The sequence below is a fragment of the Aquarana catesbeiana genome, linkage group LG10 (genome assembly GCF_042186555.1).
Source record: "Aquarana catesbeiana isolate 2022-GZ linkage group LG10, ASM4218655v1, whole genome shotgun sequence".
NCBI classification, from domain to species: domain Eukaryota; kingdom Metazoa; phylum Chordata; class Amphibia; order Anura; family Ranidae; genus Aquarana; species Aquarana catesbeiana.
The window spans coordinates 231,195,750-231,216,984 of record NC_133333.1 but is presented as its reverse complement, the minus strand read 5'-3'; the positions used below and the strand labels follow the sequence as shown (position 1 = coordinate 231,216,984).

Sequence of the window (21,235 nt, the reverse complement as noted above, 5' to 3'; positions counted from 1 at the left end):
GGAATTTATAGTGCAGACGGATGCTTCAGAAGTGGGATTAGGTGCAGTGTTGTCCCAAGTGGTGAATGGGAGGAACACCCCATAGCGTTCTTAAGCAGAAAATTGACCCCCGCTGAAAAAAGGTACGCTATTGTAGAACGGGAATGTTAAGCCATCAAATGGGCTCTTGAAAGTTTAAAATATTATCTGTTAGGGAGACAGTTTAGGCTCCTAACTGACCATGCCCCACTCAAATGGATGGCCCAAAATAAGGAAAAAAATGCAAGAGTTACTAGATGGTTCTTGGCTCTACAGAATTTTAAATTTTTAGTAGAACATAGACCAGGTAGCCAAAAAACTAACGCTGATGCCCTCTCCAGAGTTTACAGTCTGTTTACCCAAGGTGCTCAACCCCCCAAGTTTGAGCAGAGGGGGGAGATATGTAGCAGAGTGCCTGTAAAATGGGTTAAAATTACAGGAAATGTAATTGATGGGATATATGTTCCTGCACGGATTCTTAGATTTGCAATCTAAGATAATTCCAGCATAGACTTTGTCACGTACCTGATGGTGGAGCCCGATATGCAGGGAGAAGCCTCTCTTACAACCCTGACTCGAGAACCCCTGATAGGACAGACAGGAGGCTCGGGAGTACAGCGCAGCACAAGTGCCTGACAGGAACTCTGGTGCTGGAGCTGAGCTGGGTCTCAGAAGACTCTGCGAAGATACTGGCAGTGTAGAAGATGACTGAACTGCAGACTGGTTGAAGACAGGAACAGCTGTAAGCCGGTCACAGCAGTCAGAGAGGGAGGTGTTCTGTAGATCGGAGCACAAGCAGATGGAGACAGGCCGGGTCGGTAACAGGCAGGCAGATCAGGTACAAGTTCAGAGGCAGAAGCAGAGTCATGGTGCAGGCCGGGTCGGTAGCAGGCGGGCAGACCAGGGGGAAGACAGGAGCATAGTCAGGACAAGCCGGGATCAGAGGCAGGCAGAAAGCAGGGGTAGTCAGGAATAGACATGTGGAGGATGAAAAAATTTGTTTAGTTTAGTTTAGTTTCGGTTCGTTATTTAACTAAATTTGTTTAGATAAATTAGTTGCATTCATTACATTCATTTTCGGGATTCATTTAGTTTCGTATTCGAATTCGAAAAAAATTCTACCGCATTCGAAAAAAACTATCAAATTCGAAAAAAATTTGACTGAATTTGAAAAAGTAAACTATATATAACCATTTTGCGAAATTCGAATTTCATATAGAATGAAATCAAATTTCAATAGAAAAGATTCAAATAGAATAGAAAATAAGAATAGCATGCAAAAACAATAGAACAGAATAGAAAAAAAATATAATATATTCTATTCTAATCTTTTCTATTCAAATTCGAATTAATTCTGTACCAAATTCCAATCCCGGAAGATGTTTTATATATATTGTTCTATTGTTTTTTCTATTCTAGTCTTTTCTATTAGAATTCGATTTCATTCTATTTCTATATAACCATTTTCTGGAATTCGAATTTCGTATAAAATGAATTTGAATGAATTTGAATTCGAATAGAAAAGATTAGAATAGACTAGAAAAACAATAGAATAGAATAAAACTATATATATATATATATATATATATATATATATATATATATATATATATATATATATATATATATATATATATATATATATATATATATATATATATATATATATATATATATATTTTATTCTGTTCTATTGTTTTTCTAGTCTATTTTCTATTCTAATCTTTTCTATTCAAATTCATTCTTGAATTTCGTCTAGAGTGAATTCAAATTCGAATGTAAAAGTTTAGAATAGAAAAGAATACCATAGAAAAACAATGGAACAGAATAGAAAAAAATAATCTATCTAATCTATCTAATCTATCTAATCTATCTAATCTATCTAATCTATCTAATCTATCTAATCTATCTAATCTATCTAATCTATCTCTGACTGATCTAAGGAAGAGTGCGAACAAATCAGCCTGAAATGTAATCTTTGTCTGAACAAATGATTGTAATGATTCTGTTTGGAATGACTCTACTTGCTTTGTAATCTTTTTCTAAAGATTTGATGGAATAAAGCAACACATTTTTAAGTGCAGCAACCTTTGGAACTTCTTTTCTATTCTTTACTTATATTCTAATTCGGTATTAGAATTTCTGAAAATGGTTATATATATAATATATATAAAACCATTTTCCGAAATTCAAATTTCGTATAGAATGATTTTGAATAGAAAATAATAAAAAAATAGAATAGAAAAACAATTGAACAGAATAGAATAAAATACAATATATGTTTTTCTAGTTTATTCTTTTCTATTTTCTATTCTAATCTTTTCTATTCAAATTCATTCTATACGAAATTCGATTTTCGATTTTCAGTATAGAATGAATTTGAATTTGAATAGAAAAGACTATTAAAGAATAGAAAATAATAGAAAAGAAAAGCATAGAAAAACAATAAAACAGAATAAAAAAAATATTATATATATGTATTCTATTGCTTTATGATTTTATATTCTATTTTATTGTATTTTTTAGAAAATCGATTTCTATTGTTTTCAAATTCGAAAATGGTTTTGAATTCGATTTGAATTTGTCTTCGAATTCGATTCAAATTCGTTTGCTTTTTTTCGGATTTGTTTAAATTCATAAATAGGAAAAACAAAAGGAAAACACCGCGCTGTGAAGGGATATTAGTGAATGATACTTGTGCAAAGACAAATTAAAAATAATGAAACCATAGAACAATCAATGATCAAAAACAATATACAAAAGCAGCTGCTAAAAGTAAGATACACGTTACTTATATAAATGGTTGTAAAGGAGCAGCGCTGTGACAAACCATGTAATACGGAGGCATACAATAAATATTCTCAAAAGTTCATTATTTGTATAATAAACAAAGTGTAAATAGGTATAGAAAGTCCCATTCAAAGGATCCTAGACAGCAGATACGTGGGTAGGTAGATGGCAGTTAATTCTTAGTCCTTCACCGCACCACTGTGATAATAATACAAATGCGCGCTTACCAAACAGCAAGCTTAGGAAGCTTGTGACCTTAACCCGGTCGGGGCCTTTCCAGGAGGGACCATCAAAGGAGAAACAGACCACCTTCGCTTGGGATAAGCACGCTGTTCAGCAGTTATCACTAATAGGAGAAATACCCCTGGCTAGGGATAAGCCTAAGTTTTATGTGTTGATCTTGTCTTGGCCTCTTGCTATTCTGACTTATGAAGCAATTCATCACTTTTGTAATTCGGAAATTCGGATGCATCCGAATTTCCGAATAATGAAAAATTCGTCCGAATTTCGATTTGGAACGAAACAGAATGCACATGTCTAGTCAGGAACAAGCAGGGTCAAACAGAAACAGGTACAATATACAGGAATAAACAGGCAGCAGGGATCTCCAGGAAATATTGTAGACCGAACAGCAAGAGGCCTGGGCATCAGTCTCCTTTAAATAGCGCATCTGGCGCTAAGAATTGTCACTATGCGCGTTCGCCTGCCGCCTAATGCACGTCTGCGCACGCGCGTGCGCCAAACAACTCTTCTTGCGGGAGACCTGCACACAGGTGTTCTTCTGCCATCTTGGTTGCTGGCTGCCCTTCTTGACAGACTTTAGGGTTAAAGAAGGATAATTATTTACCCTGTATTGGTAAAGTCACTTCCGGGGCTGGTTTTATTGGGAGTCTGATAGAGATTCGGGTGGGACAGACTCCCAAGTCCATGGACCGCAGTTTAACCACTTGAAAACTGGGCACTTAAACCCCCCTCCTGCCCAGACCAATTTTCAGCTTTCAGTGCTCTCACACTTTGAATGACAATTACTCAGTCATGTAATACTGTACCCAAATTAATTTTTTGTCCTTTTTTTCATACAAATAGAGCTTTATTTTGGTGGTATTTGATCACCTCTGGGTTTTTTATTTTTTTGCGCTATAAATGAAAAAAGACTAAAAATTTAAAAAAAAATGCATTTTTCTTAGTTTCTGTGATAAAATTTTGCAAATTATTAATTTTTCTTCATAAATTTTGGCCACAATTTATACTGCTACATATCTTTGGTAAAAATAACCCAAATTAGTGGATATTATTTGGTCTTTGTGAAAGTTAGAGAGTCTACAAGCTGTGGTGCAAATCATAAAAAATTGATCACAACTGATGTACTGACGGCCTCATTTCTTGTGAGCCGAACAAGTCAGGGAAATACAAATACCCCCCAAATTACCCCTTTTTTGAAAGTAGACATTCCAAGGTATTTAGTAAAATGCATGGTGAGGTTTTTGATGTTGTCATTTTTTCCCACAATTCTTTGCAAAATGAAGATTTTTTTCCCCCACAAAATTGTCATTGTAATAGGTCTGCTACTCCATTCTGCTACTCCTCCTGAGTATTACGATACCACATGTGTGGGACTTTTCACAGCCTAGCCACATAGAGAGGCCCAACATGCAGGGGAGCACCATCAGGTGTTCTAGGAGCATTAATTACACATCTAACTTGTTGACTACCTATTACACTTTTGAAGACCCTGGAGCACCAGGACGATGACACATGACACTGACTTGGCACTGATGGCAGATGGCACTGATATGTGGCACTGATGACACGTGACACTGATGTGACACTGATGACAGATGGCACTGCTACGTGGCACTGATGACACGTGACACTGATGTGGCACTGATGACAGATGGCACTAATATGTGGCACTGATGACACGTGACACTGATGACAGATGGCACTAATATGTGGCACTGATGACAGATGGCACTGATGACAGATGGCACTAATACGTGGCACTGATGACAGATGGCACTTATACATGGCACTGATGACAGATGGCGCTAATACGTGGCACTGATGACACGTGACTCTGATGACAGATGGCACTAATACGTGACACTGATGACAGATGGCACTGATACCTGGCACTGATGACACGTGACATTGATAACAGGTGGCACTGATGACAGATGGCACTGATATGCGGCACTGATGACAGATGGCACTAATATGTGGCAATGATGACAGATGGCACTTATACGTGGCACAGGGGACAGATGGCAGTGGGGACAGATGGCAGTGGGGACAGATGGCAGTGGAGACAGATGGTAGTGGGGACAGATGGCACTGAGGTACTGTGATCACTTTATTTGCCTTTTTTTTTTTTCCTGACACTTACAATCTGCAGCCGTTAGCCGGCGATGAGAGATGATCTCATATGTTTACATATGAGATCATCTCTCATTGGAAGCTCCGAACGCGCTGTAAACGGCCGCTGTGATTGGCCATTTACAGCGATCTGTGACTGGCTGTGTCCAAGGGACACGGCCAGCACAGAATTTCCCAGATGCGCGCCTGCGGGAAGCATGCATCGCGGAAGTAAACAGGAGAACGTCCAGGGATGCCGTCCCGGCAATTGGCGTCCGCGTTGTAGCCATCTTTTGTCTATAGAGCGGGCGCGAAGTGGTTAGTCTTTTATTTTCAGGTCTTGATTAAGGCAGCTGGTCCTAGCTCTCAGAAAGTGTATGTCTCCATGTGAGGAGGCAACTAGGAGCATGGCTGCTTGTTTTCCTTAACTTTGGATACAAAGTGTTTGCGTTTGGAAGGACATTTGCTACATAACCAAGGACTGGTCAGAAGTTTGTTTTTGTTTGATTGATGGCAAGATGCCCTTTTTCTTCAGTTTGTAATCTCCTGTGCATTAAACATGGTGTTTTCCTAAAGAGAGAGACTGTAAGTTTGTCCCTACCTTGAGTCTGATCCCTTACAATATATATATATATATATTTACTAAATGGTGTATGTTGCTTATTTTGTCACAGCATTTGGCGGGTCAAGGGGTCTTTGGGGGATCAGTAAATACATGGTTACAAAATTGTGGGGCCCGTCTAAGGTATGGCGCTTCCACTTGGTGGTTCTCCCAGGAGTGATGTCTCCTGGGGGAGGGGAATGTGGAATGTGTGATGTTGGAACGTCTTCGAGCCGGTTGGGGCGAGGCTGAGGACATGGATGATTCCAGTTAAAATTATGCCTTAAGCACACCCAAAGACCTCTAGTTGTTGGGCATTACATTGTTGAATTTCCACTTATTGTTATGTTTTAATATTATGTTATTTTATTCTTTGGTTAAGAAATTTGAATGCTGTGGCCGTATAAAACCCATGTCACTCAGTCTGTGTCTTTATTCTAAATTTGTAAGGACCTAGGTTGACAAATCCTCTAGTCATGTTTTACACTTTTTTTTTTTTTTTGGTAGAGGTTTCAGTACTTCGGCATGCCCCTACAGGGATTATCATATTATATTTTATATACCAAACACTTAGCTTATTGCTTCCACTTTTCTCAGTGGACACTCTGATTGGTATGCATTGTTTATTATGCTTTTTTTCAGTGCCGTCACAAAGTAATCTAGAGCGATGTTGAGATGTATGAGCATTATGTGTCAGCAACCCCCCCCACCCCCAAAACTGAGCACTAATCTGCATGCTTACCCCCAAGTACAAATTTTCCCCCCTGCTGAAATCCCCCCTCTGAGCACAAATCCTTGCCCCCATCCCCTAAATCCCCCCAACACAAATACCCCTCCCCCAAAAAAGTCACGTCTCCTACCACAAATCCTCTACCCCTAAAAATTCCCTCCAAGTCTACATAGCCTCCCTCTCAACCTCCTTGCAGCGTCCCCCTCCCTCACATGAACCCACAGTGCTTTTTATTTTTCCCTCTTTTTATTATTTTCTTTCTTCCTTTATCATTTTTTGTTTATTATCTATTAATTAATTAATTCCATTAGGGTAATTAAATATTTTGGTATCAATACAGATATCATCCATGAGTCATACAGACATTCTCATTATCAATCATCAAGAGGAGTTGTCTACATTTAATTTTATTAAGTCATAGGTTTTGGTTTCTTCATAATTTTTAATATTTTTTATTTTTATGTTTGGTTTGTAATAGGTCTTTATGGGGATTTTTGGCATTATTATATATATATATATATATATATATATATATATATATATATATATATATATATATATAGTTATATAATATTTAATTCTTATTTAATTAGATTAGATTTATCATCAGCTCTGGACGGCTTACAATGAGACGTTCTGCATTTCGTTTAGATATGCAGCATCGTTTATGTGACAGCAATATGCATCTTGACATGCACTCTGGGTCAATCTGGCTGTATGTGTGATGGAACAGCGTCACTGTTTGTCACTTCATCCATAGGATATAACACTCGTACGTTGTTCAATACGAGTGCCACATTCATAACAATGTTTGGAACGCACGTCTCGGCAACATATCGAGTCGTGGAACGCATGTCGGTCCGCCATTTTGGACGAACCGGAAGTAACTACCAAATCTGTCCGTGACGCGGCGTGAGCTGGATTCTCGTTATTGGGGTCACATTTCTTTTATAAGTAAATTGGGCTGCAGTGGAGGGACACCCCAGACGAAGTCTAATGAGACTAAACACATTGGGAGGACTCCACTGCCGCCATTATTTTATACAAGTGCTTTGTCCTAAATGTGAGTTTGTTTTTTATATTAATACATTTTAACAGTTCATACGGAATTATGCTATGTGGCTCTTCTTTCTGCATTTCTCCTATCTTATCAATTGAAATCTGATATCACTCGATGTGCAATCACCTACATATGGAGACGGATTGTCCATGCGTTTTGGGATGTATTTGGTTCGAAGTCAGAGAGGATTCCTAATACTACGCACTGGTTGTCGGTTGATAACACAAAGTATGTTTGACTCATAGAACGTATGTTCTTTTGAGTTCAAACCATTTGGTAAGCTTACATCTGTCTCTGTGGAGGTTTTGCTGCACTGGTGTTCTCAGCCTTTTTTCGTTTATATATCAGATTGGATGTCTAAGCGGTGATTTAGAACTTTCCTTTCATTCAGTCAACACTGTGGATCGTTCATTTTATTTCACGGACACATTTATTTGCATTTTTCCTTTTCATCATCACTTTTCTGCAATATTTAATTTTTAGTCATTCACATTTGTGGAATTTTGTGATTTATTTATGTATTTATTTATCACTTTAAAGGGTTACATATCAATTTATTTACGGTCATTTGTGATTATTCTTGATATATATATGTGTGTGGTTAAGTTTAGTTTAGCCAATTTTAACACTTTAGCGCTACAAGTTTACCTTAACAATTAGCAAAATGATCTGTTTGTTGTGCTAGCTGCTATCACTTATTTTGGCAGCATGGGGTACCCTTTTTTAATATAAAGTACTTCGGCATGCTCCTACAGGGATTATCATATTATATTTTATATACCAAACACTTAGCTTATTGCTTCCACTTAGACTTTTCTCAGTGAACACTCTGATTGGTACGCATGGTACACATGAACTTCCCCACCAGTGTAGCACATTGAGAGGGTGGTCTTGTATTTACACTAGTAATATTTGCATATTTGAGCCATTTTGAAGTTTTTTTGGGATTATAGTCTATTCCACTATCAAGGAGAGTATCACCATCCTTTCATACGCATTTAATCAGATCAGGATTGAAAATATTTCTACCATGAGGACTTGTTCACACCATACATGCATGAAAACTGATGGGAACTGAAGTGAAAACCGCACAGATTTCACTTGGAGAGACATCAGTTTCACATCAGTTTTCATGCGTGTTAGTTCTGTGCCCTGTTCACACCAATGTTGATGCCATGTCAGTTTTTTTCCCATGTAGAAAACTGCATACAGGTTGCAGATTCCTACACAGAAAAAATCTGCATGTTGAGGTGTGAGGCCTTAACCCCTGGATCACACCATTGTGCAGAGACTCCAGTTTTTCTGCATGTGTTCTGAAAGGGCACAAAAAAAATAATGGTTCTCTATGTGCCCTGTTCACACCACAACACTGGTATCACGTGTGGATTTTTTCTGTACAGAAATCTCATAAGGGACCCCTTTAGCACCTGTGGTATGAGGAATTCAGGGAGGAGAATTTATGAGAACCTGCTTGGAAAGGACCAAAGGAAGCAGTCAGGTAAGGGTAAAAATAGTACAAAAATATTTTTTATTAGTAATTGATTTCTTGTTAGGGACAGTAGCTGCATCCTATTACTGTGAGGATAAAAAAAAGGATTCTGGTGCTAGGTAGAGTTTTTTTATTTATGGAATAGTCAGTCGTGTAGCCCTGTAAGGTTTGACCCATCAATATGCTGCCATGCCATGCACAGGAAAGGACTATTAAGCAGGCTGCAAAAATGAGAAATGTATTTAGTCAAAGGTAAAATGTATTGAAATACAATCACAGTGAATAACCAGTTATGAGAATGAACTTAAAGAGGAGGCCCCTGAAAAATTAAAAGTCATCAGCTACAAATACTGCAGCTGCTGACTTTTAATATATGGACACTTATCTGTCCAGGGAGCCTGCAATGTCGGCACCCCAGGCGATCTTCTGATTGACTGTCGGGTGCAGTTGCCACCATTGCAGGTAAGGGAACCCGGCTTTTGGCTTCACAGCCAGGTCCCTACTGCGCATGCGTGTAGCGCGCTGTGCTTTCTAATTGGTACGGCGGCGGAGGAAGGAGTAGGGGGCCGAACTTCCGAGAGACGGGGCTGCGGCCCCCTCTCCTGGAAGTGGGAAACAGTACCTGTCAAAAACAGGTACACGTTCCCCCCCTAAAAGGTGCCAAATGTGGTAATGGAGGGGGGGAGAAGACGGATAAGCAGAAGTTCCACTTTTGAGTGGATTTCCACTTTAATAAGCGCTGACCAAAGAAACAAATTGTGTGTGATAAAGGGACAGCAAGAGCTTGGATTGTGTGTGGATGTATTGTACGCTATGTGGTAAGAAATATCAAATAACATTTAAATAAATGCACACATTATATTGCCTCTTTGTTTTTTAGGGTGCTATTATCACACTTTTTGGAGTTAATTTCCTAAAGACAAATAGACATTGCAAGGGAGGTTGTAGTTTGCAAGGGAATTTTACATTGCACTTAGCGAATAAGGTGAAGTTCTGCTGGCTTCCATCATCTAATACATGCAAGTAAAACATTTTTTTTTCACTTTTTTCGTGCTTGATTGGATATTGTTTGCAAAGTAAAATATCACCTCATTCACTAAGCTCTGGGAAAATGCCCTTGCAAAGTTCAACTTCACTTTCAAAGTCAACAGCCTTTTTGCCTTTAGTAAACCAACCCCATTGTCTTACCAGTTCAAGGAACAACAAGCAAACACAAATATGTTATTTCAGTGACAATAGCTTGTCAAGCAGCCCTCCAAAGGACCTAATTTAAACATAAAATATGACCTCCTATTGACTGCAATGTAATTCAATTTCAAAATCCTAGTGTAGCACCCTCCAGTGTGTGCTAATAGAAGGGAGAGTAGGGAAACTATAATCTAGCCCAGGGATAAACCTGAGTCACTGGATCTAGGTCAAGGTTATTAGAGGCCAGGGCTGGATGACTCACAGCAGCTCTCTAATGCCCCCACCCTGTTTCTAGAATGTTGAAGAACATTCTGGAAGATAGTGGGTGAAAGCTGGGAGGGTTTGCTTTGAAGGGTCCTTAGCCAATACCCAGGTTGGGGGCCTGCCAGGGAACTAATGAGCCATGCCAACAGAGGAGTTGAGTGGCTGAAGGACAAGCAGTGTTGAAGAGAGTCTCTCGGTGGCCCTTGAGGGACCCCAGCCAGGAGGGGTTTTACCTCAGGCTGGAGTTCGCGAGGCTGACCTGGTAGAATCCCATTACAGGAGTGGGAAGAGAAAGCAGCCAGGTGGGCTGGTGGCAGCCAGGTGGGATAGCATTTCTGCAAGCAGTAGAACTGGGACAAATGTCTACAAAGAGGCAGAAGGTTGTGTGAGATGCTGTTCACTCCACATTGCAAGTTTACCAAGGGACTGTTCCTAGCCTGTAATGGGCTTTCGCTGAACTAACTAGGAACAGTTAGTTCCCACAGGAGTGAACCAGCAGGATCTGTACAATAGAACCAAGTTTGTGCAGGTGGAAGGAAGAAAAGGAATCTGTAAATAGGTAGGAAGTTGTCCCAGGTTTTAATTGTTGGACATTTTTCAAGTTGGGTGTCCCATAATCCCTTTACCAGGGCCATCTTAATGCAAGGGCACTCCTGGGCACTGCCCAGGGGTCCCAGGTGCATGGGGCCCCGCAATAATCTTGCATTACATCATATTTGCCAACTGTCTGGAACATTCATGCTTTTTACTAAACTGTCCCGAGATGGTTGTGTCCCAGGAAGCATCCCAGAACCTATAGTGTGCCCTCCTGATCCCAGTATTGTGCCCTCCTGACCCCTCCTGTACTGTGCCCTTCTGCATTCCCCACTGTACTGTCCCCGTTGTGTTGTTTAGTCTTTGATTTATGGAATGTTTTCTTTTTGAAAAATTTATTTTATTGAAAGTACTAATGAATCTATGTTTAATTCTATCAACTATTTCTTGAAAGTAGGTGCGTAAGTTGGGGCAAGCTGTTAGGGGCCCCGGTGCATTACTTTGCCCAGAGGCCCATGATGCTATTAAGACGGCCCTGCCCTTACCCCATCCAAGTTATTATCCCATAATAAAACAACAAAAAAACAAGCCAAAGGTCTGCTCACTGTGTCTGGCTACAAGAAGGAAATTATGTGTGTGTAGTAGTGGGGATTCCTGCCATTAGCAACTCCTACAGGGGTAGTGCTACACTAGTATGACAATTTTATTTTAACTTGTCAAATTAAAGTCTAACTGAATTTTAGCAGAATTGCTTATCACACCATAACACTTTATACTGAAATATTTCCTGTAATGTCCATATTATGTTTTTTTTTTTCTTTCAGAGATCAACTTCAGGAGCAAGACATGCGCCTAAGGTCATCCATCAAGCAGATTTTGAAATGTGATTTTGAACAGGAAAACATATCTAACCAGGTGCTATTACCACTTGCTGATTGTATTATCAGTGCGTGGATATTGGAAATTATCAGTAAAAATGAAGATGAATACATGAAGAATCTGGAGAAGATCATAAAGCTGCTAAAACCCGGAGGCCAACTGTTACTTATTGCGGCATTAGATATAACGTACTGGTTTGTTGGAGCAGAACTGTTCCATAGTTTTAAATGTAATGAGGAGTTTGTGAAAAACGCCTTTGTTAAGCTGGGTTTAGTCATTAATTACTGTGCAGTGCAGAGGAGACGTAATGTCAGCAATCTCACTGATTATAAAGCTATTCTATTCATTGCAGGACGCAAAGGGCAGTAGATTATTGGAGCCAATAGCATTATTCTGGAGCCAAATCGAGCCAAATAGAATTATGTTGGCCTCCGGGTTTTATTGCAGTCAGAAATCACAGCAGTTGCGCTAAAGTCAGCAATGTTATTTTGCATTAATCTGTGTTAAATTGTGTTAACAAATATCGCTATCTTAATAAAGATCATTCAGAATATAAATGTGTGTTGACTTGTCTTGGAACAATATTGTAAATCTTTTATGTATACAATAAATCTTTTTATCTATTTATTGATAACCAATGCATTTCAGGACATTTACTGTGTGCCTTTCATCAGAATATGGACAAAGATTTTTCTTGACTTAACAATCTCTATTGACGCCAATGGCAAACTAGACTCCTCACTCTATAGAAAACCCTCTGCGGGTAATACAATCCTCCATGCGACTAGCTCGCACCCAGACTCATTGATAAAAAGTATTCCGTACAGTCAATATCTGCGACTCAAACGCAATTGTAGTAAGGATTTAGACTTTCAAGTAGCGGCCAAAGATTTGTATAAAAGATTGCTCGCTCTGGGTTATAGCCATGCGTACCTCAAGAGAGCATACAATCGTGTTAACCCCCAAAAAAGAGATTCTTTAATTCTCTCTAAAAGACCTCTCAATAAGGTAGACACAGTCAGGATAATCACCCGTTATTCGAACCAACACAATGAAATCAGGAAAATTTTGAATAGATTCTGGCCTCTTCTGTCAGCTGACCCTGTAGCCAAGAAGTATATAAAAGAATTCCCAGAGATAACTTTCAAACGAGTTCCTTCTTTGAAGGACCGTCTTGTTCATAGTCACTTCAGTGAGATCTCCTTATCAAGTAATTTAACAAGTACAGGCATCTCCCCATGTGGGAATTGTGATATGTACAATTTTGTAGACACAAAATCCAGATTTCTGCTTCCCAATGGAAAGTGGCACTCTATCAAATCTAAAGTTACTTGTCAAACTCCCGGTGTCATTTATCTAGCTCAGTGTGTTTGTGGGGGCTTCTATATTGGCAAAACAAAGCGACAATTTTTCAAACGTATAAGAGACCACATAAGACCCATTTTAAAAAAGAAAATGAACACCACTATAGGTAGACATGTTGGTACATATCATGATTTTAACCCCCATACCATCAAATTTCTGGTCTTGGAGCATGTCCCATTGGATGAAAGAGGGGGCAGCGTGAATCGAACACTGCTCCAGCTTGAATCCCGCTGGATATACGACCTTAGAGCTACCACCGGGTTTTAATGAGAGCCTGAGCTATAGACCTTTCTTATGAACCCTGCATTGGTTTTCCAGTCCCTTGTTTTACCTGCCCCCCTCTCCCCTTGATCCTCTCCCTCCTCTGTTCATTTCATATCCACCCCCCAACTGTTATCAGTAAATTTTGAATTTTGAGCCCTATGATTTTAGGATTTTTTGATTTATATATGTGTATAGGTTTCATCTTCCTACATTGTTTGAAAAGAAACTTTATTGGTTGTGTAATCAATTTAATAATTGCTTGTAACTTTGTTAAATGTTGTGTAGTTGTTCTTCATCAAGCGCTTTGTCCCATTGATACAATGCTGGAATTGGTTTGAAAGTGGTCTTGTACCGCTCCCATCATTTGCCCCTTTGTTTCTCTCTCATCCTGTCCAGTTTTCAGACCCTCCCCTTCACTGACTCTGGCTTGGTCCACTCGCAATCATACGGACGCCCGGGGCACTTTCCATCTATGTGCCCCATTTTGCACTGCGCTATCAGGATAGATCGAGATACAATGGGTTACGCCTTGGCGTCCCATTGCCATCCTCTACAGCCCAGGTACCACGGCGGACTGTGTGGTCCCATGCAGCGCCTGTGCGCATATTGGCCGCCGTAGGCGGCCGCGGTACGCCCTGGGATGTGTAGTTGGAGTGGACTTCCGACTCCCTGCACATGCGAATTGGCACTCTCTATGTCCGCATCGCGCTGGTGACGTCACACGCCAGCGCGATGGGGGACAGCATAAAGCCGGCTTATCTGACAGTGTTCAGCTGCCAGAGCCGGAGGGTGAAACTTGTTTTATGCAGTGCGAGTGACGGGTAGGTCTCACCACAGGCTTGAATGGAGGAGAAGATTTGGATGCCGCACACTGGATGTAGTCAAAAAAACTTCACTTTATTGAAAAAATGGGATCATCAAAACAACAAGACTGTCATGCAGAAAGTACAGGTAAGCTGATGCGTTTCGCACTCAGGACTGAGTGCTTACTCATAGCATAGCAGCTATGAGTAAGCACTCAGTCCTGAGTGCGAAACGCGTCAGATTACCTGTACTTTCTGCATGACAGTCTTGTTGTTTTGATGATCCCATTTTTTTCAATAAAGTGAAGTTTTTTGACTACATCCAGTGTGCGGCATCCAAATCTTCTCCTCCATTCAAGCCTGCTTTGCCTAGCATTCAGCCAGCACCTGGAGCTCTTCTGCTCTGAAACTTCTACTTACACCTGGGTCAGTGTCAGCCTGAGCGGTGGAAACACTTTCTTTGTAGGTCTCACCACACACTGCATTATCTTGATTTTTTCATATCTTATCCTGACTTTCAGCTTTGCATGCATTATCCAGCAACATATTGGTTCTCTACTTTGAGGAAATAAAAGGTAAAATTTGAAGGCTTTACCAGCTGGTTGCCACATTTGAACTTGATGAGACAGTCCCTTACTATCGGTTTAGCTTAACTGGATAATGCATTTTTTGATCTTATTTTATTTATTTTTTTATTTTTTCAGGCTACACTTTGATATTTTTCTTTATTTATTTTCACTTTCACTTCTTTTCATCTATATCTTGAACCTTAATTTTTTTATATATATACATACAAATTTTGTCTTATTTACTAGCAACTTGAATATTTTCCTGCATTACCAAAAAAATCTTTTGAAGACCTGTATCCACCATCAGGCTTTGTTTAAATAGCTTAAAGTAAGTACCTAATAATTTTTTCTAGTGGCCATTGTTTTTTGGTTTTTCCTTTTTTGGGTTTTGTTTTCCCTCTCCCCCCTTTTTTTGTCATAATGCCTAAACTACTTTACCTTGTCACCAAAAGCCATTAATCTATACCCTATCCTTATCTCCCACCTTACTTTACCCTACAAAATAATTTTGTAAGGCCTTACATATATATATATATATATAATTTTTTTTTATTCTTTGCCTTATCCACAGTTTTACCTTCCTGTCCCCTGTGATTGCACCCAAAGTGGCCAAATCAGTTTTTCGGTGTGAGTGGATGGTTTGGCGGCGACACGGGGGTAAGCACCCTTTCTGTGCTGTACTGGAGGGGACATTGCGCTTTTTGATTGGTCCATTATAACATATACTTTTTGTCTGTTTTATCATTTTATCATTAAATACCTTTAGGTAGTTGTAATTTTTGTTCGTTAAACCTTTGTTTTCTATTATAGAACCATATGAGCAGTGGCGGCCCGTACATAGGGGCGCATGGGAGCCACACCCCCCCCCTCCAGGCAGTCCCAAAAAAAAAAAAAAAAGTCAAAAAAAAAAAAAAAAATTTTAATACCGGCCCTTTAAAAAAAAAAAACACAAAACAATAAAAGGTCCTTTAGTGCACTGTGTGCGGACACCAGACACAGTGCGACGCCGGACACATTGCACTAAGGGGAAGCGCCACGTCTATGCAATCATGAGATTGCAGACGTGGCGCTGTATTTGCGGGTGTTGAGCCCGCCTTGCGGCGCTTTCTGAAGCAATGATTAGCTTCCGCCCGGCGATCGTATTATATGTTACTATGGCCAGGTGGTTTGATTGACATCTCAGTTTGATGTCACTTCCTGTTCTCATTCTCCCATTGCACCCGGGAGAAAGGAAACAGGAAGTATGAAGAAGACACCGCTGGAGAGGACAACAGCAAGGTAAGTAGTACACTACCGCTGTGCTCCCGTGGAGAACAGGGAGGGCTGCACAGGCTGCATTGGGGGACACAGGCAAGGCTGCATTGGGGGACACAGGCAAGGCTGCATTGGGGGACACAGGCAATGCTGCATTGGGGGACACAGGCAAGGCTGCATTGGGGGATACAGGCAAGGCTGCATTGGGGGACACAGGCAAGGCTGCATTGGGGGACACAGGCAAGGCTGCATTGGGGGACACAGGCAAGGCTGCATTGGGGGACACATGCAAGGCTGCATTGTGGGACACAGGCAAGGCTGCATTGTGGGACACAGGCAATGCTGCATTGTGGGACACAGGCAATGCTGCATTGGGGGACACAGGCAATGCTGCATTGGGGGACACAGGCAAGGCTGAATTGTGGGACATAGCCAATGCTGCATTGGGGGACACAGGCAAGGCTGAATTGTGGGACATAGCCAATGCTGCATTGGGGGACACAGGCAATGCTGCATTGGGGACACAAGCAAGGCTGCATTGTGGGACACAGGCAATGCTGCATTGGGGGACACAGGCAATGCTGCATTGGGGGACACAGGCAATGCTGCATTGGGGGACACAGGCAAGGCTGCATCGGGGGACACAGGCAAGGCTGCATCGGGGGACACAGGCAAGGCTGCATCGGGGGACACAGGCAAGGCTGCATCGGGGGACACAGGCAAGGCTGCATCGGGGGACACAGGCAAGGCTGCATCGTGGGACACAGGCAAGGCTGCATTGGGGGACACAGGCAAGGCTGCATTGGGGGACACAGGCTGCATTTCGTGGACACAGGCTGCATTTGGTGAGACACAGTCTGCATTTGATTAGACACAGACTGCATTTGGGGGACACAGGCTGCATTTGGTGGGACACAGGCTGCATTTGGTGGGACACAGGCTGCATTTTGTGGGACACAGGCTGCATTTTATGGGACACAGGCTGCATGTAAGGACGGACTCCGCTGGGGACACCTGATGGCATCTGGTGGCAGGCAACATGGCTAGTGACACGCTCAGGGCTCCCACTGATTCTGCATTATGGTGAGTTGAATTATTTCATTTTATATTACAATGTAATAATAGAATTAATGCGCTTCAATTATCCTGACACCATAACAACCATGGTGCCGGGATGATTGAAGTGCTAACACCAGGTGTTTGGAATATCTTTGTCTGCTGATTGTTAAACTTTCTAGAATACACATATTTCTATTGTGTAGGATCTGGGCCTGCTGTCCCTCCATCCCTCTCTCCCTCCATCCCTCATTCATCTCAGATGCTAACCACACCACCTTAGAGCCACGCCCACTATTTTGCTGAAACCACTCCCATTTTCACCAAGTGGGAGGGGTCAAAAAGGAAGGGTGGAGTCTGGCGCCCCCCCATCCTAAAACTTCACCAGCCGCCACTGCATATGAGTGTTGGATGATATTACCTTCTCTGGCTTGCATATCCCTTGATGAAGCGATAAAGCGAAACATGTCGGGCTAGTATGCTTGCAACTGTATCATCTCCCAAAAATTTAAATACACTCAAAATTTTGCTTGACCACTGTAACTGTACAAAAACTGTATTTTATGTGATTCCATGTATTTTCTATATATGTTTTTTAACTTGAAATGTTAAATTAAAATTAGCTTTTTTAGAAAAATTATTTTTTGTCTACTTGCACCGTCAAAATCCCTTTCCTCCCCCTTGCTTGCCATTTATAACTTTTCAGGGATGTGGTGCCTATTTACGTGGCTGTTTCATTCCTAAATCAGAACCAACCTTTTGCCATTTGTATATTTATTGTTTCAATACACCCCCTTTATGGTCCGATTGGGGAAACACAACATAAATATAATTGAATTCTTTAATGTGTAAAAAAAATCTTTTTTCCTACCAATTATTTGAATTTCCTCAACACATTGCTATATTTAAACTTTAGAGCTCTAATATCCTTCTCCCCTTCTCCCCCCTTTTTTTTTCCCCCCTCCCCCCTTTTAGAATCGTTCTATCCCCACAACCTTCCTCCCTCCCTTCCCTTCCATGGCAGCCTTCAGTGGAGAGGCCTGGGACGGCCTCATGGATAAAATTCAACAATCCCAAAATTCTGGGGAGGTCTCAGACAGGGATCTGAAACTGGCTTTTCCAAAACTTCAACATCTTTTGGAACGTAAAGCTAAAATCTTTTGGCATAAAAGATACTTCAATAAATACATTGATAACAAGATAGTCCCCTGGGGACTGAGAGTTCAAATTTTTCCCAACATACGTAAAGTTGAGGAATCTTTGAAACTAAAATGGGAGGAAAATCTTGTTCCTTTGTAATGATGGAGTTATTGGGTGCCCAATATGAACAAGAATTGGGCATTTTGGACGAATCTATACTATAATGGTACAATGATTATGTTCTCATTATGAACAGTGCTAGATTCAAGAAAAAAGAAAATGAGCTAAAAATACATATAGAACAATACACTACAGAAATCATTCGCACCAAAGAAGGTAAATTTGCACACGATACAAATGCCCATGTAAATGGATCAGCATATAGATGGACCCAAAATGCCAATACCAGACCATATAGATCTGCTAGTAAACACAATACCAGAAATGAAAATGATATGTCTAATTTGTCACCTTCTTCCTCCCTCTCTTCCAGTCAGTCCACGGTTTATCGGGATTTATCTGAAGACAGACTGTCAAAAAAACGTAAAGGCAATTCGGATACAGCCTCTACGGAGTCTCTAAAACTCCAAACGGGCACCTCGCTACCCCGTCGGTCACAGCCTAATCATCCCAAACAAGTACCACTGCGTACCTCTGGTACATCTCACCTCTCATCACAAACACCAAGAGGCCCCCCAACTCACGGCCACTCACATGATCGTTTCCACGGCACCCTCCACCTCGGTCACTGCCTCTCCTCTACATTTGAACACCGTCACCAAGGTAAGCAATGCTAATGCAATCAATTCTCCCTCAGGCACACCAGTACCAGTGAACATGAAGCTAGCACCCATTTTTTTAGGGAAAGAATAAGAGTTAGCCCCAATACAGATCGATTTCAAGATGTCCCAGACTCTACATCTAACGAGCATGAATTGTCTATCATTAACCTTTCCTCTTACACTCTGACTGAGGCAGAAGAACAAGTACTTAAATTGGGCCTAACTTTTTGCCCTGACTTCCAATTGGATAAATTTCATCTCATTAAAGACCTCCATCTATTTGCCCGCAGACTTTTATACAAAGTTATCTTTGATAAACCCCTAGATGAATCACTTCCTTTTGGTAAGACTTCTACTATTCAAGAAAATATGGAAGAACAACAAGCCATGGAGAACTTGATGGCTCTTTGGGAGGAGGGACACACTGAAGACGACAGGCTCGGGTTTTCCTCTGCTCCAGACCTGCCTGTCACGGGTGTTTCCTTCCCCCCTCCACAGTCCTTCAAACCGAAATCAAGGGCTTTTCCCCTTCTAAATACCAACCCAAACATTTGGGCATTTGTTAGACAAACTTCTCAGGCGATAGAAGAATCACATTTTCCCCCTTTGGGGATTTCAAATCTAACGGCTGAACAGAAAGTAGCGATTAAGTCACTTGAATCTAATCAGAAAATAATAATTAAACCTGCGGACAAAGGCGGAAATTTGGTCATCATGGAAGTGTCACAATATGTCAATATGTGTAAGAAAATTCTATCAAATCGTGACTGGTACCGACCTATATCCAAAACATTAATAAAAATTTTTTATGCACAATACTACAGTATAATCTTTAGAGTGTATCATAAGGGAATCATTGATCAAAACACCTGGAATTTCCTAAATGTGAAGGATCCAAGGATCCCTACCTTTTACGCCTTACCCAAGGTACACAAGTCGATGGTGGAACCCCCATGACGCCCCATAATATCGGGGTGTTCCAGTCTTACTGAAAGTAGTCTGGTGGATAGTTACTTACATCCCCACGTTATATCCCTTTTTTCCTACATTAAAGACACTATTGACCTATTAAGAACCATTGAGGGCATCATACTTCTCCCAGGTACTTGGCTTGTAGCACTTGACATTGAAAGTTTGTACAACACTATTCCTCATAACAAGGGCATTGAGGTAGTTAAAAATCACTTGATTGAGAGAGGTCCCTCCTTTTGTAAATATAATGATTTTGTTGTGGAACTTCTTGATTACATTCTAAAACACAATGTCTTTCTGTTTGATTCTTCCCACTACCTCCAGGTGCAGGGGGTTGCGATGGGGACTAAATGTGCCCCATAGTATGCCAACCTGTACCTGGGGGGGTGGCAAAAGGATGTTTTTTCGAGAGAGGACCTTGTGCATCTTTTGGAGAGGGTCATCTCATGGCATCACTATATAGATGATGTTTTGATCTTCTGGTCTGGATCGGAATTTGAACTTAATGAGTTTCTGAGACTGATCTCTATAAACGAGTTCAACCTCAGATTTACCATGGAATACAGTGAAGCTAAAATCAATTTTCTTGACTTAACGATTTCTATTGACGCCAATGGTAAACTAGACTCCTCACGCTATAGAAAACCCTCTGCGGCTAATACAATCCTCCATGTGACTAGCTCGCACCCAGACTCATTGATAAAAAGTATTCCGTACAGTCAATATCTGCGACTCAAATGCAATTGTAGTAAAGATTTAGACTTTCAAGTAGTGGCCAAAGATTTGTATAAAAGATTGCTCGTTCAGGGTTATAGCCATGCTTGCCTCAAGAAAGCATACAATCGCGTTAACCCCCAAAAAAGAGACTCTTTAATTTTCTCTAAAAGACCTCTCAATAAGGTAGACACAGTCAGGATAATCACCCGTTATTCGAACCAACACAATGAAATCAGGAAAATTTTGAATAGATTCTGGCCTCTTCTGTCAGCTGACCCTGTAGCCAAGAAGTATATAAAAGAATTCCCAGAGATAACTTTCAAACGAGTTCCTTCTTTGAAGGACCGTCTTGTTCATAGTCACTTCAGTGAGATCTCCTCCTCAAGTAATTCAATAAGTACAGGT

The 21,235-nt window shown here is 40.7% G+C and overlaps 1 protein-coding gene across 1 annotated transcript in view; it reads left to right on the top strand.

Annotated features, from left to right (window-relative positions):
* Positions 1–12,465, top strand: part of LOC141111264 (indolethylamine N-methyltransferase-like) — a 65,297-nt gene extending 52,832 nt beyond the window's left edge. The window contains exon 3 of the mRNA XM_073603407.1: positions 11,854–12,465. Within this exon, the coding sequence (XP_073459508.1) occupies positions 11,854–12,277 (424 nt within the window). The 3' untranslated portion in view covers positions 12,278–12,465. The remainder of the gene's footprint in view (positions 1–11,853) is intronic.
* Positions 12,466–21,235: the final 8,770 nt, after the last annotated feature.